This window comes from Homarus americanus, unplaced genomic scaffold (assembly GCF_018991925.1).
Source record: "Homarus americanus isolate GMGI-L3 unplaced genomic scaffold, GMGI_Hamer_2.0 scaffold11794, whole genome shotgun sequence".
Lineage (NCBI taxonomy): Eukaryota > Metazoa > Arthropoda > Malacostraca > Decapoda > Nephropidae > Homarus > Homarus americanus.
This window is the reverse complement of record NW_024739301.1, coordinates 1,355,784-1,383,255: the sequence shown is the minus strand read 5'-3', so window position 1 is coordinate 1,383,255 and position 27,472 is coordinate 1,355,784. Positions and strand designations below refer to the sequence as shown.

The 27,472-nt window shown below is 45.7% G+C and overlaps 1 protein-coding gene across 2 annotated transcripts in view; it reads right to left on the bottom strand.

Moving 5' to 3' along the window:
- The window catches only part of LOC121874504, a 45,741-nt gene extending 32,572 nt beyond the window's left edge, over positions 1–13,169 (bottom strand). For both annotated transcript variants that reach the window (XM_042378656.1, XM_042378657.1), the window contains exons 1-6: positions 13,067–13,169; positions 10,502–10,888; positions 10,101–10,223; positions 9,238–9,823; positions 8,334–8,509; positions 7,637–7,803 (exon numbers count right to left, since the gene is read on the bottom strand). In XM_042378656.1, coding sequence (XP_042234590.1) covers positions 7,637–7,803; positions 8,334–8,509; positions 9,238–9,823; positions 10,101–10,223; positions 10,502–10,629 — 1,180 coding nt within the window. In that variant the 5' untranslated portion in view covers positions 10,630–10,888; positions 13,067–13,169. The remainder of the gene's footprint in view (positions 1–7,636; positions 7,804–8,333; positions 8,510–9,237; positions 9,824–10,100; positions 10,224–10,501; positions 10,889–13,066) is intronic.
- Between the last annotated feature and the right edge of the window lie 14,303 nt (positions 13,170–27,472).

Below are 27,472 nucleotides of genomic sequence, written 5' to 3'. Positions count from 1 at the left end.
CCACGCCCCCACACACACCCCACCACAGTCCACCACCTTCACCACACTCCACTATACTCTCCATCCACCTCCACTACAGTATTCTTCACCACACATCCACCACACTCCACTATACTCTCCATCACACTCCACTACAGTATTCTTCACCACACACTCCACCACACACTCTACCACACGATACTGCTGACCGGCGGTAAACAAACATCACAAAATAACAAACAATAATCTCCCATGAATTATTGTATAGAAGTATTAAATAAAATAAAAATAAAGTAACGAAAATAAACAAATAAATAATGGCTCCTCTAAAATGGCCAGTGATGGATTAAAATACTCACGAAAATAAATACACCGAGATTAAATAAATTGCCAATACACTCGCCGAATTTTTTTATTTCCATATCGCTTCGTACCATCAGTGTTTGGTTAGGTTAGGTTAGGTTTGGTTAGCGCTTAAAACATACATAAAATACCGACAGGGAAAGTTTAATTCGGGCTTTAGAGTAGGTCAAGGACTTGGTCTACCCACACCACCGCGGTAATGTATACAAACTGTGGACTATGTACTGTATGTGTGTTTTATGCATCCAGCCATTACATAGATACTCCCTGTACTGTGTTGGTGAGCTTGTTTATGCAAATTACGGTAACAATGATCGAGTAAATTATACCTAACTTTATATACGATACATATCATTGTTTTAATTACCCCGCCCCCCCTTAACAGTAATTAAGTTTGGTCACACTGGTTCAATCGGGACACCAAATCCATGCTATTGTTTTATCCTATTTACATCATTATCTTTGTTCATTCTTCCCCGTGATGTGTTTATCCTGAGGGAGACATTCACTACATGTGGTCACTAGTGGTCAGGTGTAAGAGTGAGTCAAAGGGTTGGACTTTGTTATGGTCACACTGCACCAGACAGGGCCAAGGTCTATTGCCTACCTAATGATACTTGAAACCTTTGTCACTCGTAAAGTAAGTTTCCTCTAAAGATTAACATTAAACTTGAAAGGACCTTAAACATATTATTGTTATTATTATTAGTTGTAATATATATATATATATATATATATATATATATATATATATATATATATATATATATATATATATATATATATATATATATATATATATATATATGCAAGAAGTGAAAGGCATTAAGGGTGAGGAGTGAGAGGTGAGAGACGGTTAAGTAAAGGAGCAGTAATTGGTCCCTTGCGTGCAACACCCCTCCTGTACCCCCACCAATCCCTACCCATACCTCCATTCCTTCCTATATACTCTCCTTCCCTCCCCAACATCTAGGGTACACACACAGCTGTATATTTCATGTAGGTCGCGTGTTGTGTCAAGGAATTTGGGCAACACTTTTTTTTTTTACTACAACAAAGAAGTTCTACACCACCTTGACACTGATGGTCGCCCTGTCAGGTGTATACTCTATCTCCTGACGCCAATTTAGTAACTATGGTTGTAGTACTGCATGACTACAAGCTGTTACGTGCGTGTACAAGGACCTATGGTTGAGAACAGTGCATGACCGCCATCACCGCCATCTAGGGACGCGTGGCGGCACTATACATAATACAAGAGGGTGACGTGACACAAGCCGGGGTGAATTATGTAGCGGTGACCATATGTGTCGACCACAGGAGACCCTGCGGTGACCTGACGTGTGGCCTTCATCACCTCATTAATCACCCACACGTAGGCACTCATACCAGCCTGGTCTAACTCAGCCTATCACCACTACAGCCTGGTCTAACTCAGCCTGTCACCAGCCTTGACTAGCCCCGCACCTCACCATCACAATCCAGGGAACCAAAATGTCAAATATAACACACATGGAATTCCTCCTCACGTGTTACAGGTGAGATGGGCCTGCCAGGTGAGATGGACCAACTAGTTGAGATGGACCAGCCAGGTAGTGGACCAACCAGTTTGGGGCAAGTTTCCCACACAAATCTTTAAGACTCCAAAACGCGATTCGCTGCACGTCTTGTAGTGAGGAAGTTACCGCGTCCAGTATACAAGTTCTATTTATTATTACTGATGACACGATTGCTCAAGTGTGTGTGTGTGTGTGGTGTAAAACTCATTATTATTATTATTATTATTATTATTATTATTATTATTATTATTATTATTATTATTACCCTCAAACTGAACACTAATTTTATAAATAAATCTTCGGAGACGGGACACCCCATTTCATTATCTATTTAGCAGTAACCCACACCTGGTAGTAACCCACGCACCACACCTGGTAGTGACCCACGCCCACACCTAGTAGTAACCCACACCCTCACACCTAAAAGCCTTCAGTGCATAATTATGTTTTAATTACCTTCCAAACCAAGATGGCGGCCAAAATTGCACCACAATCCCACTGAAACTCTAACATCCCGGAGTAAGTTAACGCGAGTTTATTTTTGAGCGACGGTGCGTAGTAAAGATTTTGTGAGCAACTTTATCCCTTCCTTACAGTGTGATGCAGTACGAGATGGCGTGTAACCAGCTCGCTTCTGCCAAAGACAACAATGGCGTCCAATTTGGTCTGGGATTCCACCGCAAGAGGATGTGTAATCTTACCCCAAAGTTACGGGTGAAAAAATTTAAGCGGGAATCTTCTGTTGGCGGTGAACCAACATGGCGGCCCGAGTCTCTCCTCCACTACTAATCATTGTTAGAACTTCTAATTGCTCCGCTTGGCCACCTTCTCAAGCACCCGCCAGCCACAACAACGACCTACACGACCCACACCACGCTATATGTATTTCAGTCTCTATTACAGAGCGAGTTAAGGATGGAAGGCCGCGGCGCTACATCTGACAGCGGTGTTAGGCCGATGTTGCCGCCGCCCCCCGTCAGGCCGCGTACGACATCCCCCATTACAAGGGACATTAAACCTGCCTGGAAATTAAACGACAAATTAGTGGCGAGACGCATCGGAACGACTGCTGGAGTGGGGGCGTTGTGGAGAGGGGAAGAAGATGTAGTAAGGGTCCAGACGAAGTGTAATAATGATAAAGAGTGAACACGGAGGAGGAGGAGAGATAAGAACCAGACGAGAGACTTAACACGACAACAATGACGGGTCAGCCTCACCTACCAGTAAGACAGGAGTCCACCACCACCACCATCACCATCACCACCATCACCACCCACACCATCACCAACACCACCATCACCACCACCATCACCACATCACCACCACCACCACCATCACCACCATCACCACCACCATCACCACCACCACCACCACCATCACCACCACCATCACCACTCACCACCACCACCACCATCACACCATCCCACCCATCACACATCACCATCATCACCACCATCACCCACCACCACACCACCACCATCACCACCACCCCATCACCACCATCACCCACACCACCATACCCATCACCACCACCAACACCACACACACCACCACCATCACCACCACACCATAACCTCTCCTCCCAGTATAAAAGAGGCAGCGTGAGGCGAGACAAGTACAGGGGCATTAATTAAGCTTTAACCTGAGCCTCACTCACCAAGTTCTGTCGTGAAGATCAGCTTTTTGGAAACTCTGTGTGTGTGTGTGTGTGTGTGTGTGTGTGTGTGTGTGTGTGTGTGTGTGTGTGTGTTACTACCAGACAGCCTCATTGCTCTGGTAGTTTGCTCCCACTTCCCCTCTTCTTCCTTCCCTCACTTCCCTTTTCTTCCGTCCCACTTCTCCTCTTCTCACTTCTCTTCATCCTTCCCTCACTTCCCCTCTTCTCACTTCTCTTCATCCTTCCCTCACTTCCCTCTTGTTCTTTATCACACTTCCCTCTTCCTCCTTCCTCACTTCCCTCTTTCTCACTTCTCTTCATCCTTCCCTCACTTCCCCTCTTCTTCTTTCTCACACTTCCCCTTCCCCTCCCCTCTTCTCTCCCCTTCTCACTCTCTTCTTCTTTCTCACTTCCCTCTCTTCATCCTTCCCTCACTTCCCTCTTCTCTTCATCCTTCCCTCACCTCCTTCTTCTCCCTCTCCTTCTTCCCTACCTCTTCATCCTTCCCCTCCCTTCTCTTCTCTCATCTCCCCTTCCCTCTTCTACTTTCATCCTTCCTCACTCCCTCTCTCCTCTTCATCCTTCCCTCCTTCCCTTCTTCTTCTCCACTTCCCTCTTCCTTCCCTCTTCTTCTCGTCCCCTCTCTCACTTCTCTTCATTCTTTCCTCACTTCCCCTCTTCTCTTCATCCTTCCCTCACTTCCTCTTCTCTTCATCCTTCCTCACCTCCCTCTTCTCCTTCTCATCCTTCCTCACTTCCCCTCTTCTCTTCTCTTCATCCTTCCCTCACTTCCCCTCTTCTTACTTTTCTTCCTTCCCTCACTTCCCCTCTTCTTCCGTCCCTCATTCCCCTCTTCATCCTTCCCTCACCCCCTCTTCTTCCGTCCCTCACTTCCCTCTTCATCCTTCCCTCCTTCCCCTCTTCTTCCTTCCTCACCAACTCCTCAAGGCTCATAAAGATCAAAGATATTTCCGACGTGAAGATCCACTGGTCCCTCACCCTCTCTCTCCTTCCTTTCCTACCTCCCTTTCCTCTCTACCTCCCCTTCCTTCCTTCCTTCCTTCCCTTCTTACCTCCCCTTCCTTCCTTCCTTCCTTCCCTACCTCCTCCCTCCTTCCTCCCCTTGAGTACGATAATATAACCCCTTGAGTATGATAATTTAACACCTTGAGTACAATAATATAACCCCTTAAGGACGACAATTTAACCCCTTGAGTGCAATCATTTTACCAGTACGATAATATAACACCTAGAGTATGATAATTTAACCCCTTCAAGTACGATAATTTAATCCATTGAGTACGATATTATAACCCCTTGATTATGATAATTTAACCCCTTGAGTACGATAATTTAACCCTTGATTATGATAATTTAATCCATTGAGTACGATATTATAACCCCTTGATTATGATAATTTAACCCCTTGAGTACAATTTAATAATTATCTTAAGTGCAATAATTTAATCCCTTGAGTACAATACTTCAACTCCATGAAGGTGACCAGTAATAGGTGACATAAGATATGCAACTAGGATAAATTTGTCACCCTCGAATAAATCTTTTATCTTTTGTCGCCAAATTCGGACGTGGCGGCTGAAGAAATCGTTTTAATTTTCCAATTCAATTAATTTCTGCTTCGAGTCGATTTTTTTTTCAATTATCTAAGAGATCGTTTATAACAAAGTCGTAAGGCACAAGTTCTTAAAAAAATATATACAGGTTCGTAGTTATTCATCTAAATGTTTCCTTTTATTGTTTTATGTTTCCTTCAGAGTTGTCTCTGAAGATGTCTTGAATAAAGACGAAAGCTAAGGTGCTCCATTGTTTCCCTTTTCCGTGTGATTTTATCAATATATATATATATATATATATATATATATATATATATATATATATATATATATATATATATATATATATATATATATATATATAAAAAATTATATATATATATATATATATATATATATATATATATATATATATATATATATATATATATATATATATATATATATATATATATATATATACTGTACGTTGAATAACGAGGTATGTAAGTATATATTAAAAAATATCATTATTGGTATTTGGCCTACACCTCTTATGATGGCAGTCTGCCCCAGCCAACCTAACCTAATCTACAGTATCTACCTCACCTACCCACACTAACTATCTATCTAACCTAACATACAGCACCAATCTAACCTAACCATAAGATATTCTAAGATCGTTAGGTTAGGTTAAGTTTATAAGTAATATCTGTTTAAAAGAATCACAAGAAACAACCTCAATTCAAAATACACCCCACGTTATTGGAACCAACTACCCCAGGGAGCAGAAGCTAATCAACTTGGACTGAAAAAAACTAAAACACAACTTCAGTCATCGATTTGTCTTCAACCGACACTGGGTACGTCCCAATCTGTGCCTTAAATTCACCGAGTTCAAAAGTCACAAATCACACTAGGCGGAACTTCCCTCACCTGAGAAGAACAGAATCTATCAAGTCAGTAAAGGCGGGTACAGAGTTGACTTATCGTAGCTAATACTGTAATGATTTGTCGTAAGAAATATATGGGCACAGAGGCCATAGTGTTATATAATCCCGTAGACCCAATGAGGGGGACTCGCTGATGCTATTACCGTTTTCCATACCGCTGGTGATCGCTTCAAAGGACGGAGAGAGGGGCAGGAGGGGTAGACTTTGATAAATCCCTTTTTTTTCTATCAGTACTTCTTCCCCTCTCACCCCTGCACCCTCCCTCCCCCTCCGAGACCCAGCCCAGCCAACCCCTCAGTACTCACTCCCTCCTCCTGTGTAACGTCATTATCTTTCAACTTTGGCTCGTCCTTAATGGTACAGTACAGTACGTTCTCTCTCTCTCTCTAAAATAAATAAATAAATAAATAAATAAATCCATAGCGACGGAATATACTAAAAATAAAATTGATTAACAAAACACCCGAACAAATACATTATACTTTGTTCACGTCAGACGCAGGTAATTTTGTCTTCTATTTTTTTAACACTTAATGACTCTGGAGACTTAAGTGATATAAATAAAACGATGCTTCCTATTAAAGTTGGAATAAAATACTGGCTTTGTTATGGAAACTTTTTTAATTAGTGTCTCTTTCCAGCCTGAAATTACACTGGCATCTATACGACACTTTGTAAACATTACCGTGGACGTTACGAAGCCTGAGCCACGGGTTGAAGGTACAATTTATAGGCCCTGAGCTATATGGAGTTTTTAATATTAGGGGGCATTTTGTTACGGGTTGGGTTGGGTTAGGTTATGTTTAGGTTGAATAAAAATCTTAAAATTTATATACAAGCAAATAAACAACAATGTATTTACACCGTCTGGTACCTGTAACAATACCCTGATGAGGCTGGAGTCTAACAGTACTTCGCCTGGATTTTTTACTTTAGGATAATTTTTTCAAGTGCTGATAATTTTTCTGAGTCTGCCCAGTCCTTGTTCAGTATTCTCTCATCAAGTACACTGGCTAAAACTGGGCGGGATGCAGATTATATTTTCTGTTTTCTTATTTAAGGTGTAATAACCAAATAAATAAATCAGCGTAACACAGATAAGAGCTCAAATTATCGACCTTTTATAATCTTTAAAAAAAAATATACTACCATAGTATTTAGATTTAGATGAATCCAAAGATGCCATTTTATATCAACGCTTAACATACTACACATTTTAGCACATTATTACGAAACATATATACATATTTTTTATGGGTGATAATAGAGTAGAGCAAGATGCAACGTTTGCGTACTTGAAGACGTCGGTGTAACTCTTCCCTGTGTGGTGTGGTGTGGTGTGGCGTGGTGTGGCGTGACGTGTTCCCGGTATTAATATCTGCAATACTACGCTAGCTCTGATATGACTTGGAAATTATCTTGTTCCTTACTAACATTAATATACTAAATATAATCAAGCACTGCACTGGAAATACGTCCAAAAGTCAACATTAACGTTGGTTTCATAATACGGCACACACACCCGACACACCACGTTACACAATGCTGCAACTACACTACCTGTACACTCACCTTTGGGCTTGTAGAAGGGCACACACTTCCTCCTGACCTCTGACACCACCTTCTTCTCGGCCGTGTTGACGTATACGAAGCAGTAGTCAGTTGCCTCCTGCTTGAAGAGGTCACACGAGAACTCCGCCGTCGTCATTGGCTTCCTGACCCGGTACTCCGCCAAGTATCTGGTGGGGGAGGAACACAGGTGTAGTTTTCCCTCCAAGTAATGACACGAGCACTCATCTACGACACAAGTATGGCGGAATGTTGCTGACGGTGTAGTAGGCCGCCACCATAACTAGATACTCTCATCCACAGTTACGAGAAAAAAGACAGTGATGCTTACGGGTTAAACCACCAGGACCCTGTTGGCTGCCATCTTTCACGTGAAAAAGTGGGTCCCATGGACAGTGGCCTACACCAGGAGGCAGTGTGACCGACACAGCACTCGACTTATTTCACTCGTGACGTTTGCGAAACACGAGCCTCAAGACATGAAGATTGTTAAGAATAACGAGAAACTTTTGCCTTAAGGTAAATAAACATTTTGTAAATTGCATCATGATGACTACGAATGTTTTATAATTAATATAAAAAAGGCACACCCGACCCAGTTGTGGGTCGACGACCTGTGCCCGGGTGGGCTATCCTCCCTAAAAAATTGAAAACTACTTAAAGTGAGACAGAGAGAGAGAGAGAGAGATGCTGTACTCACTTCTCGTAAATGGGCGGGCTGGCGGAGGTGACGTTGGCCCTGATCCTGGCGTACAGCCTCACCTTGTCGGTGTCGCCGATGCACGAGGGATACGTCACCTGCACGCCGATGGACCCAATACATGGATTGAGGTTGGAGGCCTGCACGTGTAGTGTAAACAAATCGCTCCACACCACCTGCAGTACAAAACACCAACGAGTGATACATTGTAATGGGTCTAATTTCAATTTATAAGTCACAACCCAGTGTTTCCACCAGTCACAGTCAGTCTCCCAAGTAAGAACTGGAAGAGAAGAACATTATGATTTCTCAGTAAAATTAATTCTACAGTCGATGTCAAACCACCACCTCCTGACCTTTGACCTCTACTAACAACCAGAGTCACCATGTTGAAGAAAAATCGCCCCTGAACAAGCATCACCACGACCTATACAAGTGTCTGTGTGTGTCATGACTCACCAACGTTGTCTCGTGTGTGTGAGAAATATAAAGACATTTTCAACTTACAGACAAGTTTAATGCAGATAACAGGAAATTAATTATTTCAAGGTTTGTATAAAGAAAAGTAAACTGATGATTCTTGTGTAAAATTAGGACGAAAAGGCATTTAACAGACACGTGAATATTCTTTATACTCCAAAAAGTATGTTCATTCATGTGTGTTATACTTAATTTTCTCTATTGTCACTTAAGTACACACTTTTTTAATGTCTTGTTAAATGTTTATCACAAATTAATTTTGGTGTTTGATGGTTTCAGCCACTAGAGTGACGAGTCTCCTGAGACCTTTTTTGTGGTGTAGAGGATAGAGAGTGATATACAGCACCTGTCACCGTGCAGCTCAAGGGAGAGATGTGAACAGCGACACACACACACACACGACAGGACACTACACTACACTCACCGGGAACAACGCGGAAGAGGCCACCACGGGCCTGGTGGGAACGTTGGTGTTGATCCTGATGCTGTAGAGTCCAGCGGGGCCCACCGTGTTGCAGGGGAACTGCACAGTGTGGTACGCAAGTTCGTAGAACGTCACCAGGGGCTTACTCCTCACCTGCATCACCCGCGCCCCTGAGGACCTCACAAACATCCGGGCAGGAAGCTCCGCCTCCTCCTCCCCCTCCACTAGCGCCCGACGGTGCCTCCCTATCCAATCCCAGTACCTCTGATAAGCGTCTTTTTTCCCCCGTCTTCTCCTCATCTTTCTCTTTGCTCGTCTGTTTTTCCTTTTTATCTTTTTGCGTATGGCAAGCTCTTTGTTCCTCCTGCTTCGGCGTCGCCGTAGAGAATTTTCCAGTTTGTGTTGAAGGAAAGACCAGGGTCTCTTGTCACGCTGCCTGAACGAGGGCGTGATGGTAGTGGTGGTGAGTGTGGCGGTGAAGTTGTCCTCGGCGTCGGCCTCGGTCACCGGTACACCGTGGTAGAGGAGGTCCACCCACGTGGTGAAGGTGATGGAGCTAATGGCCCGACAATTAGACTGCGTGAACCTGCAGCAACACACACCACCGTTAATAAACACTACAGACACACTGAACAACACCACCACAGTAAAACAATTATTTAATAAAAGTAAATACATAAATAATGTACCACTTCCCACACTATACAATAATGACTTACCTAAACAAAGCAATAAATGTAAAGTATTGTATCAGTCTGGCAAAGTAAACAGTACTGGGGAGAAGGTTACCATGGTGAAGAGGAACAACTACTGGTTATGTTACAGATGTGTGAGCAACATCTCCAACACACACACACACACACCTGATATTAACACTGATAGGGGTACTGTAGGTCTCCACGCGGCGAGGAACAGTGATCACCATGGCGGGCCACGACACCTCCACCGCCCCACTCTCGGCCACCACCTGTGACCCCCGCTCCAACCTGCAACCACGTACACCAAGTTATCCACGAACACCAGGTTAACCACGTACACCAGGTTAGCCACGTACATTAGGTTAACAACATACACTTGGTTAACCACGTACACTGGGTCAACCACATATACTAAGTTAACTATATACACTAAATTAACTACGTACACGAGGTTAAACACCCCCAAACAATGTCCAGCAGTATGTTAACTACGTTTATTAACCCAGTATATTAACCACACCCAGTATAGTAATTAACCAGAAGGTGCGGGAGGGAGGAGCACCTACCTTAAGAAGTGAATGCCGCCCTGTACCACCATCCCGCAGGTGAAGAACATGGTCCTCTTGTCCAGGTCTTCCTTCACCAGGTAAGTTTTGATGGCTCGGACACTCCCCTTCGCGAACAACGACAGCATCAAAGGTTCTGTAGGCGTGTCTGGTGGGGGTCCTCCTCCTCCTCCTCCTCCTCCTCCTCTTCCTCCTCCTCGTCCTCCTCCTCGTCCTCCTCCTCCCCCATCGTTGTAGAGGCGCCGAGGTTGGGAGGGCTCAGCAGAGTAGTTGTTGTTAAAGTTGTAATCGTCGGTGTCGTCCTCCTCGGGGTCGGAGAATGAGGTGTTCAGCGGGAGGGCAGATTTGTTGTTCTCAAAGTCCCAGGTATAGAGCGGCACCTCCGTCCTGTAAGACACCACACACAGGGGGTGAGACACAAACACTCGTATGGTTGTAAGGCAAATATTTGATAGAACACGGTAGTCCTCATGATGAATATACTTAACCGTGCCATAGTAAAGTGACCGAGGGCACGGGGGAGTGTGTGGAAGGGAGGGAGTGTGGAAGGGGGATGTGGAAGGGGGGGTGTGGAAGGGGGGGGGAGAGGGTTTAGAGTACAATGTGTTTTAATTACCGTACTATATTAACTAAAACCAGCATTATAGGATTCCCAGAATATAAAATAAAGCTTCTCAAATCAGGTTGAGGAAACAGACTGAGGCGGCACCAATACATTCACAACGAAAACTGAAAACTGAGAACCAAACAAAATTTGTTTTCATACTAAGTAAAGACCTCTGTTACCAGACTATCACTTTAACATTACACCAAATAGTACAAAGCTAAATTCATACTACTAAGACGTAAGATGTAAAATAAAGGTAAAACTCAGAAGTAAAACCGGACCTTACAATTTACATTACGCATCTTGTAAAAATATTGGATGTACTGTACCTTTCAATTGAACAATACAGGACTGAAAACTCCCCGACCCCTCAAATTGAGTATACAATTAAAAATAATAATAATAATAATAATCCAGGACATATTTGGTAGTATAAATTCCTGGATAGATATCTCTGCCGCCATACCCCTGGGAGTGTCCTGGGAGATAGATGGTTTGGGCGGCGTATACGAGCCTAGCCACAACCTGAACTAACCTCACCCCACAAAACCTTGACATGAGTTCACAAATCACACTACTAATAATAACAATTACAACAATGGTTTTTTTTTCCTGCAAATGAGTAATCCATAATATGAATAGAAATCCAGTCACGAGAAACTTGTAATTTAAACAGAGAAAAATCGCCCACCCAAGCTGATTTACGTACAAGTTATTACAAGACAGAGTTCCCCGGTCGATAGTAACGAGACGATAATGGCTGAGTAGCGCAGTATTGACATAATTTTTTCTATTATAGTTATCACTTCACATATGTTACATTCTAGGCTCCAGTCTATAATTTTTAAATTCCTTTAAAAATGTATTCGAATACCCAGCGAGAGAGAGAGAGAGAGAGAGAGAGAGAGAGAGTTTATGTTGGCGTAATATTACCTTGATACAAACCGCGTGCGTGTGTATTATTATTATTATTGATGATATTATTGATGATATTATTAATGCGTGTGTGATAATGATATTATTGTGTGTCGATACATTTCGTCTAAGTCGCACATACATGTTATTTGAACATAATTTATATCTTGTCTAAATGCGGTAGAGATTATTACAGTTGGAGAAGGTGGGGGCACTCATAGTAGGGGGTGTGGGGGTACTCATAGTGGGGGTGTGGGAGTACTTTCACAGGTGGGGATGTGGTGGGGGAGATCACAGGTGGGGTCGTGGAGTGGGGGAAGTCTGCAGGGTGGGGGCGTGGTGGGGGAAGTCACGGGTGGGGCGTGGTGGAAGTCACGGGTGGGGACTTGTGGTAGGGGAGATCACGAGGTGGGGGAGCGGGGTGGGGGTCACGGGTGGGGGCGGGTTGGGGAGTCACGGGGTGCAGGGCAGTTGGGGAGTCACGGGTGGGGGGCGTGGTGGGAAAGTCACGGGTGAGGCGTGGTGGAAAGTCTTTGGGTGGGGGCGTGGTGGAAGTCACGGGTGGGGGCAGGGGTACAGGGAAGTCACAAATTGGGGGCGGAGTAGGGAGATCACGGAATTGCTGGGGGCGTGGTGGGGAAGATCCACGGAACACTTGGGGGGCGTGGTGGGGGAAGTCACGGGTGGGGGCGTGGTGGGGAAGTCACGGGTGGGGGGCGTGGTGGGAGTCACGGGTGGGGGCGTGGTGGGGGAAGTCACGGGTGGGGGCGTGGTGGAAGTCACGGGTGGGGGCGTGGTGGAAGTCACGGGTGGGGGCGTGGTGGGGGAAGTCACGGGTGGGGGCGTGGTGGAAGTCACGGGTGGGGGGCGTGGTGGGGAGCACGGAATTGCTGGGGGCGTGGTGGGAAGTCACGGGTGGGGCGTGGTGGGGAAGTCACGGGTGGGGGCGTGGTGGGGAAGTCAAGGGTGGGGGCGTGGTGGGGAAGTCACGGGTAGAGGTGTGGTGGGGAAGTCACGGGTGGGTGTGTGGTGGGTGTACTCACGGTGGGGGTGTGGGGACGAGGTAGACCACAACAGTAAGGGGTCCTCGGAGGGCGGTGTAGTGGGCGGGCGCCACCACCTTGTACGACGTCACACCTGCAGGAGACAACAACAATGGTTAGTGGTACAGTGGTTAATGGTACAATGGTTAATGGTACAGTGGTTAACGGTACAATGGTTAATGGTACAATGGTTAATGGCACAATGGTTAATGGTACAGTGGTTAACGGTACAATGGTTAATGGCACAGTGGTTAATGGTAGTGGTTAATGGTATAGTGGTTAATGGTACAATGGTTAATGGTACAGTGTTTAACGGTACAATGGTTAATGGTACAATGGTTAATGGTACAGTGGATAATGGTAGTGGTTAATGATATAGTGGTTAATGGTACAATGGTTAATGGTACAGTGGTTAACGGTACAATGGTTAACGGTACAATGGTTAATGGTACAGTGGATAATGGTACAGTGGATAATGGTAGTGGTTAATGGTATAGTGGTTAATGGTACAATGGTTAATGGTACAGTGGTTAACGGTACAATGATTAATGGTACAATGGTTAATGGTACAGTGGTTAATGGGTAGTGGTTAATGGTACAATGGTTAATGGTGCAGTGGTTAACGGTACAGTGGTTAACGGTACAATGGTTAATGGTACAATGGTTAATGGTACAGTGGATAATGGTAGTGGTTAATGGTATAGTGGTTAATGGTACAGTGGTTAACGGTACAATGGTTAATGGTACAATGGTTAATGGTACAGTGGTTAATGGTACAGTGGATAATGATAGTGGTTAATGGTATAGTGGTTAATGGTACAATGGTTAATGGTACAGTGGTTAATGGTACAATAGTTAATGGTACAATGGTTAATGGTACATTGGTGAACGGTACAATAGTTAATGGTACAATGGTTAATGGTACAGTGGTTAATGGTACAGGGGATAATGGTAGTGGTTAATGGTATAGAGGTTAATGGTACAATGGTTAATGGTACAGTGGTTAATGGTACAATGGTTAATGGTACAGTGGTTAACGGTACAATGATTAATGGTACAATGGTTAATGGTACAGTGGTTAATGGTACAGTGGATAATGGTAGTGGTTAATGGTATAGTGGTTAATGGTACAATGGATAATGGTACAATGGATAATGGTATAGTGGTACAGTGGTTAATGTGCCATTGGATCGTATTACAGTGGCTAGTTACAGTAATTATTGGTACATTCGTCACTACTATAATGGCACAGATATTAGTTAGAGTTGCACAAAGGATCTTTTATACACACACACACACACACACACACACACACACACACACACACACACACACACACACACACACACACACACCATAACACCATCATAACACACACCATAACACACACCATAACATAACATCATAACACTCATAACATAAAAGTTGCAAAAGCTGTAAAAATTGGCACTATTAACATTTCATCTCCAACACTGGCAGTAATAAAGGCGCACGGAACCATTACTGCCCCAGATGAACCTGTGAGCCGAGCCATAAAAATATGTTACTCCACTAAATTTACTCCATAGCAACCTCCACTTACGCCACTACTATCACACCCAACCTTCCCACATCACACTCCTCCTCCTCCTCTACCTTCCCACATTAAACTCCTCTCACTCACCCCCACATCACCTCCCTCCTCCCTCCTCCTCTACCTTCACATCAAACTACTCCTCCTCTACCCCCACATCAACCTCCTCCTCCTCGACCCTCTCCCACATCCAACCTCCTCCTCTCTACCCTCCCAACCTCCTCCTCCTCTACCTTCCCACACCAACCTCCTCCCTCCTCCTCCACTACCCCACCTCCCGTAACCTCCTCCTCCTCTACCCTCCCCACACCAACCTCCTCTCCTCTACCCCCACATCAACCTCCTCCTCCTCTACCCCCACATCAACCTCCTCCTCCTCCCCCCATCAACCTCACTCCTCCTCTACCCCCCACATCAACCTCCTCCTCCTCTACCCTCCCACATCAACCTCCTTAACACATTGTCTTAAGAAATTCCAAGAAAATTCCCTTTATGGAGGTGTAATCTTCTCATCTCGAACTGAGAGAGAGAGAGAGAGAGAGAGAGAGAGAGGGGATTTACATTTCCAAACTTCATGGGTGGGGTTGTAGGGCAGGGAGGCAGGGGCTGCAAACAAGCCTCACACAGGTGGAGGTGATCTGGGTGAGCTCTCTCTCTCTGCTCTACTCTCTCTCCTGCTCTCTCTGCTCTCTGCCACCACCTGCTCTCTCTCTCTCTGGATGGGGAGGGGAGGGTTCTGGAGAGACGGGGCTGCTGGAAGGAGGGGAGGGGGTAAGAGGAGGGTGCTAGAGTGAGGGGGAGGGTGTGGATAAGATGATGAGAAGGAAGGTTGCAGAGGAAAGGGAGGGGGGAGGGTGTTCGTAATGGGGAAGAGAAGGGAAGGCGTAGATAAGGAGGAGGGATAAGGGTGCTGGTATGGGGGAGGGAGAGGTGTGCCACAGAGGAAGGTAGACTGAGGTAAGCCTTCTCACCGCCACTGGTACAGGAGACACACACACAAGCAGCGTCCTCAGGCTCAAAGTTTCCCAAGTTAATTTTCCCTGAACTCAAGATACGATAATGTCTCTAACTCAACACACTAGTGGCAGCCAAAACACTTAAGACAACCTTCCTCTGTGTCGTGTTTCTGGTCCACTCATCACTCAAATGGCGACAAAAACAATTTCTAGTTATAGGAAATACATATAAAGCTGCTCTAAGAGTTCGACTCGCAGCGGTATTTTACAACATGGGAACAGGAATTTTTGAAACAGTCTGTCCTCTGGTGTACAGTCTGGGTACAAAGTGATCATTAATGGCGCCAATACGCTTCTCTGGGCGGTGGCCTCCCCGTGTGAGCCTTGACATGTTATATCTAGGTGTTGGCGGAGGTGATACACGATCCAGAAAGTCCAGTTGACGACAAATTGATACTTTTATTGCTGACAAATGTGCACGCGATTTATTTTTTGTTCGCCTGATAACACCCGAGGTCCCCAACGAGCTGCTCCCCTTCCGTAAACCAATTCGTCATAAATAATAGTGTGAGCTGTTTCCACTCAGGTCCCGCAAGGTTCAGTAATGTCTCTGGCTGTCAGGGGACGACCTTCACGGAGAGTTACGTCAGCTTGGCCTCTCATCGGTCGTGTCTATGGTGTCAGCGATGCTGCCTCTTGACTCATCATTAAATCTATCATGACTGCAGGTAATTTTTTGCATCAGCCACAAACTGTTGCACGCGACACAGGGCGACCTTGATGTGCTCGTTGGGTCATTTGGTGTGTTTGTCGCCAAGTTACTGAACCGCCAAACAAACTTGAGTTCTTTATTTGATTTTGAGATCGATGATGTTTAGGCAATACTATTGTTTATGAAAACTATCTAAAATAAAGGTGATTGGCTGAAACAATAAGGTAACTCGCTGATGTAGGAGAGGACGTGTTTTGAACTTGTCTTTTCTCTCTTATTCTCTTAACATTAATAATGAATCTCCAGGTATGGAACTTGTATCACTACTTACTGAACAATCCTACCGTTCATGCATACAGTATACCTCTGTGTGTGTGTGTGTGTAAGAAGGAACCCTTAGCATGATCCATATACCCTGAACACAATGGTGATCTACTGTATACATAGTGTGTCTGTCATCTATGGTCCTGGAAGCATCTCTACACCCTGCCTGTTCTCTCGTTTAATATAAATCGTTAATTCTTTAGCCTAACGTCTTTTATTTTCGTCAAAGAAAATCCTATTTACTTCTAGTTAAGCGCTAATTAGTCTAGTTTTCTTTATTTACGCAAGAACATATCTTGCGCTTGTGAGACATCACTTGAATTACGCAGTTCAGCTCTGGTCACAGTACTACAGAATGGATATTGAATCCCCAGAAAGCATACAGAGGAGGATAACAAGACTAACACCGGGCATTAGAAACCTTGAGTACAGGGACAGGTTAAAACATCTTAATTTGCACTCCCTCAAGAGACGAAGAGTGAGGGGCGATATGATCGAGGTGTATAAATGGAAGTCAGGGCTAAACAAATGTGATATAACAAAGGTACTCAAACTATCCAACCAGGAGCTAACTCGTAAAAATGTTTTAAATTAGACAAATTTAGATTTAGGCGCGAGATAGGTAAACATTGATTTGGAAATAGAATAGTGGATGAGTGGAACAAATTACCAAACATCATCATTTACTCTAATACGCTGGAATGAACATACAAATGGAGGAAATTGTAGCGGCCAATAGGGCCGCTACAGTTTCCTCCATTCGTATGTTCTTACGTTAAAGGGAAGCGAACAACACTGCGAGGAGTACACAGAACAAGTGAGCATCGGACACCGTATCCATAGACGTCTGGAAAGGGTGTTGATCGCTTAAATAATCAGGGGGGACTGAGGGGAGTTTAGTGTGTGATCCTGTGCACTGGCAGGTCGTCACGCCCTGTGTGTGTGGTGGAGACGAGAAGGGAGAAGAAAGGGGAAGATGAGAGGGAGGGTGGGAGTGTGATGGCGGAGACGGGAGGGAGGGAAGGAGTGTGATGGAGGAGACGAGAAGGAGGGAGGTAGCGTGATGGAGGAAGGTGTGGGAAGATAAGAGGGAGAGAGGGAGGGAAGGAGTGCGATGTAGAAGAAAAAAAGGGAGGGGAAGGAGGAGGAAATGTGGAGGAGAAGGGAAGAAGGAAGGTATGATAAGATAAGAGGGAAGTGAGGCAAGGCGTGTAACAATGGAAGTAGACAATGGCAGCCAAAATACTGGTGCACTTATTACATCCTATGGTCAGACGAGTTACTAGAGAGAGAGAGAGAAACTTAACTACCTCACTTGTCAACAAACTACCCCCCCCCCAAGTGTCGCGTCTCCTTCAATCCACACGCTACCAGACGCTTATCCTTCAACCTACAAGTCACAGACACACTTACACTCAACGAAAAGATCTTGTGTTTTGTTAGTTAAAAACACAAATAAAAAAGCGCGGGAAAGGGAGCAGCGGAGGAGAGATGCGCGACGGATGGCTGCTACAGACAGACGCCCAACATAACTCATTCCTCGTATTATTTTATCTTTTACAGGGGAATTATTTAATTTATTAACCATCAATTTACTTATAATGGTGAGAGTACCACTAAGTCACTAGCCTCACCATACGACTGGCTGGCTGGGTCTAGTTAAGGTCATTGACTCTACCAGGGAAATGGTCTGCAGGAGCCTTGTTGTCTAGAAAAATGAAATAATGGTCTGAGTTGTGCATTATTTACCTTGGTGATCAATGTGTCCAAGATAACTTATTCATGTTAACCCCTCCACTCACTCCCTCTTCCCCCTCCGAGTCTGTGAGGGAGGGAGGGGGGGGCGAGGAGAGGTAAACACTATACTGATGCAAATCGTCTGCACATTTATGGGTTCCGGCGTATTTATGAACTTTTATTTCACTCAACTAACATTAACAACGATATCCAATCTAGTAAACTTTACTAACGATCCGATATATTCTGCATAAAAAACTGAGGATAATTAACGAAAAAGCAATCAATGAAATAACGGTCCAATGCACGCAGCCTAGCACGGGCGCCTCACCTCCGCCACACAGACTGACAGACACACACTGATCAATATCCGTCTAGCTACAACACGAAACTTGAGACAGGTGTTCACTACCGGTCCACCTTGCTCGTATATCTTGCGTAAAAGAAATGACCATCTCAGGCGACCGTAAAATGTCGTAAAATCCGCCATAAACTGACCAATACGCCTCTCTCAGTAAGTTCTGGCGGGAGTTTGGCGGGAGGCGCGCGTTGTCTGGTGGCGGCCGTCACACAAGTTGGTATTTATGTGTTGGTCATTTGTTACCGTCTGCCATCACGCCTGCGAGATAAATTAATTTGACAGAGAATTTCCCAATTTACGAATAAAACTTCATAATTCTCCCAAAACAAAATATATATATATTTTTTTCATCACCATTAAATCTTGTCAAAACGCCAAGTACTGTATACTGTACATCACTCAACAATAACATTCAGACAATATATAAGTTTTATAATATACTAAAATGCAGCTAAAGACAACAGGGGAATTAATTTTAGCATGTTAATAATAAAACTTTCAAACAGTAACTTATTTTTTTATTAATACTCTTATTTAACAGGAATAGCTACTGTATACTGTTCACTGTTCATAAAAGCCCACATGTGAACACCCCTCCCCACCCCCAGTCAGTCAGTACAATATATACATAGATTTTTTCATATATTACGTGGAGGTGTTAGATCTGACTGAAAATATGATAAATGTAAGTCAAATTTGATAGGTTAAGTGAAATATGAGAAGAATGTTACGACCTTTCGTATAGTTATGACCATAGAGTAACAGTACCTATACCTTCCCCTCTAGTACCCACTAAACCTACCTTACATAACAATGTAACTACTGACAACCACATTACCATACTGTCACACGTTACCACACCGCCATTACACTAACATTGTCACACACTACTATATTGTCACACTACCACACTGCCTCCACACTCCCACACACTGCCAACAAATTCTACGGCCAAGACACCTTAAAATACTGTAGGTCTGGCCTCCCAGTACCACAATCTCCCCCCTCTCACCCCCACAGCGTCCTCCCAACACACACACACACACACACACGGGGCCACACCCACCTCCCCCGCGAGTGACCGACCAACTTGGCGACAGTGACCGTGGCGTCGTGCAGGTGTCGTGGTGGTGGTGACGGCGGTGGTAGACAGGGAGGGGAGGGAGGGGAGGAGGGAGGAGGGGAGGAGGAGGGAGGGAGGGAGGGAGGGAGGGGAGGGAGGAGGGAGGAAAAGAGGGAAGGAAGGAGAGGAAGGGAGGGAGGAAGAGGGGGGGGGTATGCGGTAATATGGAGGGGTGTGAGGGCCACGTGGTCATAAACTAACATCTCGGTTTCCCCGTCGGACAAAATCCCCACCAGACTGTTTTCCCACACCGGACAAAATGATCCCACCACTAACATACTCGTGTGGACAGAATGATATTAGGGTTGGGTTAGGTGTTATCATGTTAGTGACGTCACAGGGGGAGGGTCACGGCTTGGTGTTGTGTGAGTGTAATAAATTGGCTTTTAAAGGAGGGTTAGGTTAAGGGGTCAGAAAGGTGGCATGATACTGTGTGTGTGTGTGTGTGTGTGTGTGTGTGTGTGTGTGTAAATGAATGGATTAATGAGTGAGTAAATAAATGAATGAGTGAGTGAGTGAGTGCTCCAAAATCGGTGTCCTTCCTTTTCCACGACAAAGATGGCGACCAAAGTAAACAGTGGAAATAACACACCTACTTGACCTTAACTAACTACATATTGTCATCCTCAGTTACGAGTCGCTGGGAATCCTGGTCTAAATCCCTGTGGCCCTATAATGGTGTGTGGCCAAGGCGGGGGCCAGGAGGAAATAGGAGGAGGCCAGGGCCCATACACTCTTGTTATTACACCTCCCCACGCCCCCTTCCCCACACCTCCCCACGCCCCTCCCCACATCTCTCACGCCCCCTCCTCACACACATCCCTGCCCCTCCTCACACCCTCCCACGCCCCTCTCATTACATCCCTCGCCCTCTCACACACACATCCTCGCCCTCTCACACATCCCTCTGACCCTCAATATCCCTCGACCCCTCCACACTCTCCCACCCCTGTCAAGGCCCTCCCACGCTCCTTCTTACAGCCCCACGCTCCTTCCACACCTCCCTCGTCCCTCCTCCACACATCCCCGGCCCTCCACACCTTCCCCACGCCCTCCCCCACATCCCTCACCCCTCTCACACATCCCTCGACCTCCACATTTCTCCCACCCCTGTCACATCTCCCACGCCCTCTTGCAACCCCCACGTGCCCAAGATCTCCTCCTGCCCTCTCACACATCCCCTGCCCTCCACACCTCCCCACGCCCCTCTCACACATCCTCGCCCCTCTCACACATCCTCGACCCCTCTCACACTTCTCCCACCCCTGTCACATCTCCCACGCCCTTCCAACTCCCACGCTCCACACCTCCCTCGCCCCTCTCACAGATCCTCGCCCTCTCACACCTCCCTGCCCTCTCACACATCCCTCAAGCTCCTTCACACCTCCCCTCACACTCTCCCACGTCTCTGTCAACACACCTCCCACGCCCCCATCACACCTCCCACGCCCCCATCACACCTCCCACGCCCCCATCACACCTCCCACGCCCTCATCACACCTCCTTTGGTCAGTTTTACCACACCTACTACATACACACACACACTATACCTAATTGAACACCCGGAAAGTCTTGGCCTCTCATTGTTCCATTAGGTCTGTGTGTTTACCTTTTTGTGCAAGTAATGTTAATTTATTCTTGATGTTATTATGGTCTTTTATACGATGACCTGTGTTAGTGGAGGTAATGAACATGTGGTGGTAGTGTGGGCTATCCTAGGTCAAATTGTCTTATTGGTTATCATTGTTTGTAAACCTGTGCTGTCTAGGTACATTGTTTGTATACCTGTGCTGTCTAGGTATATTGTTTGTATACCTGCATTGCCTAAGTACACTGTATACCTGCACTATCCAGGTACTGTCCCCTTCACTAGTAGGTTTACAGGGGCTCGTCAGGTTTTGTGCAGTGTGACAGTCCTGTTTGTTTACATTCGACAGAAGGAAACTCTCAATAGTAAACATACTATGGCATCAAAGTAAAGCATTATTAAAACAAATACCTCAATGATAATGATTTGTGGAACGTTTATATGACGAGCCCCTGTAAACGCACTAGTGAAGGGGACGGGACTGTACATTGTTGGTATACTTGTACTGTCTAGATACACTTTATACCTGCATTGTCTATATATACAGTACATGATGAATCAATATAAATGAGCTTTAAAATTTAACTAAATATCAATCGATCAATTTATCAATATCTATCTATCTATTCACCCACCCTTCCATCCATCTACCCACCAAGCCAGACACATGGGAAACCAACATGTGTCTACAATTGTCGGAGTCGCCAACACATGAGCCACACAGGTGACCCCCAGCAGGTGAGGTTAAGTTAATCATTTTAATGGTGGGAAGTTTATCCATTTGATTGTCTTAATGGTGTGGCATGACCAGAGCACCTATATAATAACCCTTAATAATGGTCTTTGATAAAAAGTAGCGGTGGTGTATTGCCTGGCGTGTGGGGTGGGGTGGGGTGGGGGAGGTTGTGGGTTGGGGTGGGGGAGGTTATGGGTTGGGGTGGGGAGGTTATGGGTTGGGGTGGGAGGTTAGTTGGGTGGGGGAGTGTTGGGGCTAAAGTGGGGAGGCAGTTGGGGTGGGGAGGTTAGGGGTTGGGGTGGGGGAGGTTAGGGGGCCGTGGGGGTGGGGAGGTTAGGGTAGTGGGGAGCTAGGGGTTGGGGTGGGGAGTACAGGTTGGGGTGAGGTTGGGGTGGGGAGGTTAGGGTTGGGGGTGGGGGAGTGTGTTGAGGGTTGGGGGAGGTTGGCGTGGGTTGGGGTGGGGAGGTTATGGGTTGGGGTGGGGAGGTTATGGGTTGGGGTGGGGGAGGTTAAGGGTTGGGGTGGGGGAGGTTATGGGTTGGGGTGGGGAGGTTATGCGGGGTGGGGAGCAGGTAGGGTGGGGAGGTTGCTGGGTAGGGGTGGGGGAGGCGGTTGGGGTGGGGGAGTGGAGCTATGGGTTAGTGTGGGAGGTTACGGGTAGGGGTGGGAGGTTATGGGTTGGGGTGGTGGAAGGTTATGGAGGGGTTAGAACTAGGTGGGGTGAGTAAAGATTAGAAGTAGTGGTGGAGGGGAGAGGTTAGAGGTAGTGGGGGAGGGAGAGGTTAGGAGGTAGTGGTGGGAGGGAGAGGTTAGGAGGTAGTGGTGGAGGGGAAGATTAGAAGTAGGTGGGAGGGGAGAGGTTAGAAGTAGGGGTGGAGTGGGAGAGGTTAGGGAGGTAGGGTGGGAGGGGTGGGAAGTTAGGAGGTAGTGGTGGAGTGGGAGAGGTTGGGGAGGTAGTGTGGTGGGAGGGGAGAGATTAGAGGTAGTGGTGGAGTGCGAGAGGTTAGAGGTAGTGGTGGAGTGCGAGAGGTTAGAGGTAGTGGTGGAGTGCGAGAGGTTAGAGGTAGTGGTGGAGTGCGAGAAGTTAGAGGTAGTGGTGCAGTGTGATCTGGCGAGAGGGATAGTACAGGGGCAGTAGTGGAGACACAAGGAGGAAGTGACCGTCTTCCTCCCTCAACTTCAAGATGGTTACTTCCTTCTCCCTCTCACACGGTCACAAGATGCTCTCAACCCACACCTTATACACACACACACACGAAACACAAGCCCTCAATGAAACTAATCTGACCTTTCAAACTAGATTAATCATAGACATTACAACTAAATCAAACAAGAAACCTCCAACGTTTAGTTTACTCGCTTGAAAAAACAAAATTTAATCTGGTAACACTTCGGCGAGACGTCAAAATGGCGCCCTGGAATGGAAAAAGTTTTGTCAGGATGAATCAGTTTTCCTCGCCCTGGCAACCACCTACTACAGTACACACACACACGCACACACACACACACACACACACGTCAAGGGAGGATAATTCGACTGGAAAATCTTAACACGAACACGAAGGCTTGAGTGAATTTTTTTTTATTGGAGTTAGTATAAGGAGTGCTGGTGTGTGCAAAGGAAACTCTATCCCTCTCATTCTCACCCTCTCTCTCTCTCCCCTTCCTCTCCACCCTTATTATTTCCCTCCGTCTCCTCCTCCTCCTCCTCCTCTCTTGATACCCTCAAACTCAACACCCCCCTCCTCATTCTCTCCCTCTCATTCTCGCCCTTTCTCTACCCCTTCCCTCCCTCTACCCCTTCCCTCCCTCTCTCCCTCCGTTTCTTAATGTTCCCTCCCTTTATCCTCCCTTCAACTACCTCCCTCATCCCTCCTCTCCCCCCCATCCCTGCCCTCCCTGCCCTCCCCCACTTACACAAGCAACACCGAAGTAACATGTGCTGCTGAACCTAGACAGTGTTACCAATTATTACCGTGCCCTCCACTGACAGGTGTATGTGTGTGTGTGTCTAATTGTGTAAATAACTCGTATGCCAGTAGTAATAACTCGTAAGAGAGAATATCAATAGTAAATAATATTAAATAAACTCGACAACAAGACCTACAGTGTTTACAGAGCACTTGTAAACAATAACAATAGTAAGAGCTGGTATGCTTTTGTCTTCACAGTCTAAAGGTGAACAAAGTCAAGGAAACAGTTTTCGGATAACCTTAGTATTTGGCCCCAGCTTATTTTTCATTAAGATTAACCACCCTAATGTTAACCTAATCAAACCTAACGCTAACGTATCCTAACATAACTAAACCTTACCTAATGCTAATCTAACCTAACACTAATCTACATACACTAACCTAATCTTATCTAATGCTAATCTATCCTAACATAACCTAACATAACCAAACCCTACCTAACGCTAACCGAACCTAACCTAACACTAACATAACCAAATCTAACCAAACCTAACCTAACCTCCCCCAGGTGGCGTTAAAGTGTTGACTCATCAGGTAACACAGTCTAGTGGGGGGGACCAATCCTCAGGTGATCCGTAATACATACAGTATATTTTCAAAATCAATAAATCCTAAAATGAAGGTCATAGCTTTAATAATATGCACCTGTGTGAATATTAAGTAACATTATCGGCAATAATAACTAGAACGAAAAAGATAATAGCGTCAATAGCGAGTGAACAATTATTAATAGTGTCAATAGCTAACAAACAATTATTATCACCGTTGTCTTAAGTACACACAGTAAACAAAAAAGTATCTTTACCCTCCATCCTCACCAATTCTCTCCCTCATTCCTCCTCACTACTCGTCCTCTCCCTCATTCTCCCTCACTACTCTTCCTCACCCCTCCTCACTACTCTCCCTCACCCTCATTCCTCCTCACTACTCTCCCTCACCCCTCCTCATTACTCTCCCTCACCCTCATTCCTCCTCACTACTCTCCCTCACCCCTCCCTCTTTCTCTCCCCTCACCCCCTCCCCTCATTACTCTCCCTCACCCCCTCATTCCTCCTCCCTTTCTCTCCTCATTCCTCCTCCACTACTCTTCCTCCCACCCCTCATTCCTCCTCACTACTCTCCCCTCACCCCTCCTCACTTCTCTCCCTCACCCCTCCCTCCCTACTCTCCCTCACCTCATTCCTCCCTCTTTCTCTCCCTCCCCTCCTCACTACTCTCCCCTCTCCCTCACCCCTCCTCACTACTCTCCCTCTCCCTCACCCCTCCTCACTACTCTCCCTCACCCTCATCCCTCCTCACTACTCTTCCCTCCCACCCTCATCCTTCCTCACTACTGTGATTTTGACCAACCCTCCCGAGACATAACAGGAGTCGTGGCGGTGTTGTTATCGGAGATCCTCACCGTACAGATACTTAATGGTGTGTGTGTGTGTGTGTGTGTGTGTGTGTGTGTGTGTGTGTGTGTGTGTGTGTTTACTGTACACACACACCAGTACTTACTCATCTGCACCCGAGCTCCTTAGTGTTTACACAGCATTCATACTTCCCAAGCTCACCTATGCCTCCCCTACCTGGTTTTCCTCCCTAAATGCCACACAACGTAAACACCTAGAAAAAGTGCAAAAGAGGGCTGGCAAGATTATTCTCTCCCCTTCCTACTCCACATATCAAGAAGCGCTCAACACACTGACCCTTTCGACTCTCACTGACCATCACCACGACCTCATCTGCAAATTTGGTAAGAAGCTTCTACACCATCCTCGACACCGGCTCCTACTACCACCTGAGATCCCTAGCCCGAGACTTGCTGTTCGACACCACAACCGCATCCAGCCCATACGTGCACGAACTAATCGCTACAAGAACAGCCCAGTCCCAACCATTGTAAAAATTATCAATATCAATAACTTGTAATAAACCAGTGTATTCCTCCCAGTAAACACTACTCTTGCACTGTCCTTTATGTTGAAATGCACTGTGGTTTGAGCTTTTCCCCATCTAGTTATTATATATCTTATTTGTATCACTTATGTTACTTGTATATTATTTGCAATTCGTAACCCATTCCCCAAATATGTAACTGTATATTTTCAGCCTTCTGGCTGCCGAGCTCTTTCAATAAACCGTTAATTATTATTATTATTATTATTATTATTATTATTATTATCTTCAGTCGTATGTTTATATCTCACACACAACAAGAGCTGGTGTGCATAATTCAATGTGGAAATCTATTATGACGTCACTTATAGTATGATGTTACCTATAGTATATGAGTTATGACGTCACCTATGAGTTATGATGTCACCTATAACATATAAAGTCAACACGTATTAGTACATGACTTCACCTCTATTTAACACATGAAGTCACGTAGATTTAGTAGATGACGTTACCCAGTTAGTGAATGATGTCACCTACATGACGTCAACTAGAGTTAGCACATGACGTCACCTAGAGTTAGCATACTTTAAGAGTCAAAAGGTGGAGGTGAACACAGCCTGGGTGTCAGCATCATACATGAGAACCAACACACCTACAACGGCACACCTGTCATATTGAACGTAACATTCTCCACACCTGTAAAAATTTTCAGGGTCAAAAGGTCAGTGCACACATCTTCAACAAAGACCCTGTGACCTTGACCTGTGACCCATCTTGACCCAACACAATGATGTGGTAGGGGATAGTGAAGCAACGGTTCTGCCCAGTGATGCCCTCGTCGTCTCTCTCGTCCAGTATCTTGGTGTGTGTGTGTGTGTGTGTGTGTTCTCCATACGAACGCATCACCCACATGTTACCGGAAAGACACCACTCCTCCCTCCCACACGCCCTTTGCCTCCCCCTCCACTCCCCCCCTCCCCTCCTCCCCCTCCCCACACCTCCACTCCCCCCCCTCCCTTACACCCCCCTTCCCCACACACCTTCCTCCACTCCCCTACACACCCCACCACCCCCACCCACACACCCTACTCAAACATCCACTTGGGGAAAAAACAAACATAATACTAAGAGGTTCTTCGTGTTCATTTTAAATATTAATGTATTAGTTTCTACTGTATGTGAACGTGAGGTGTGCCGTCAGTGCGTCTACAGTATCTGTCTGTCAGTTCGTGAGTCCGTGTGTTCATAAGTTGGTGTGTGCGTATATCCATGTGTTCGAAAGTCCGTATCCTGATGAGTTCAAAGAGGGTGGAGGGTGGGGGGGGGTTGGTAACACTAGGAGGGGGGATAGAAGGAAAGGAGGGTTAACAGCAAGAGGGAGGGAGGGAGGGAGGGAGAAGAGGGAGTAGAGAGGGTAGACTGGTTATGTACTGTATGTA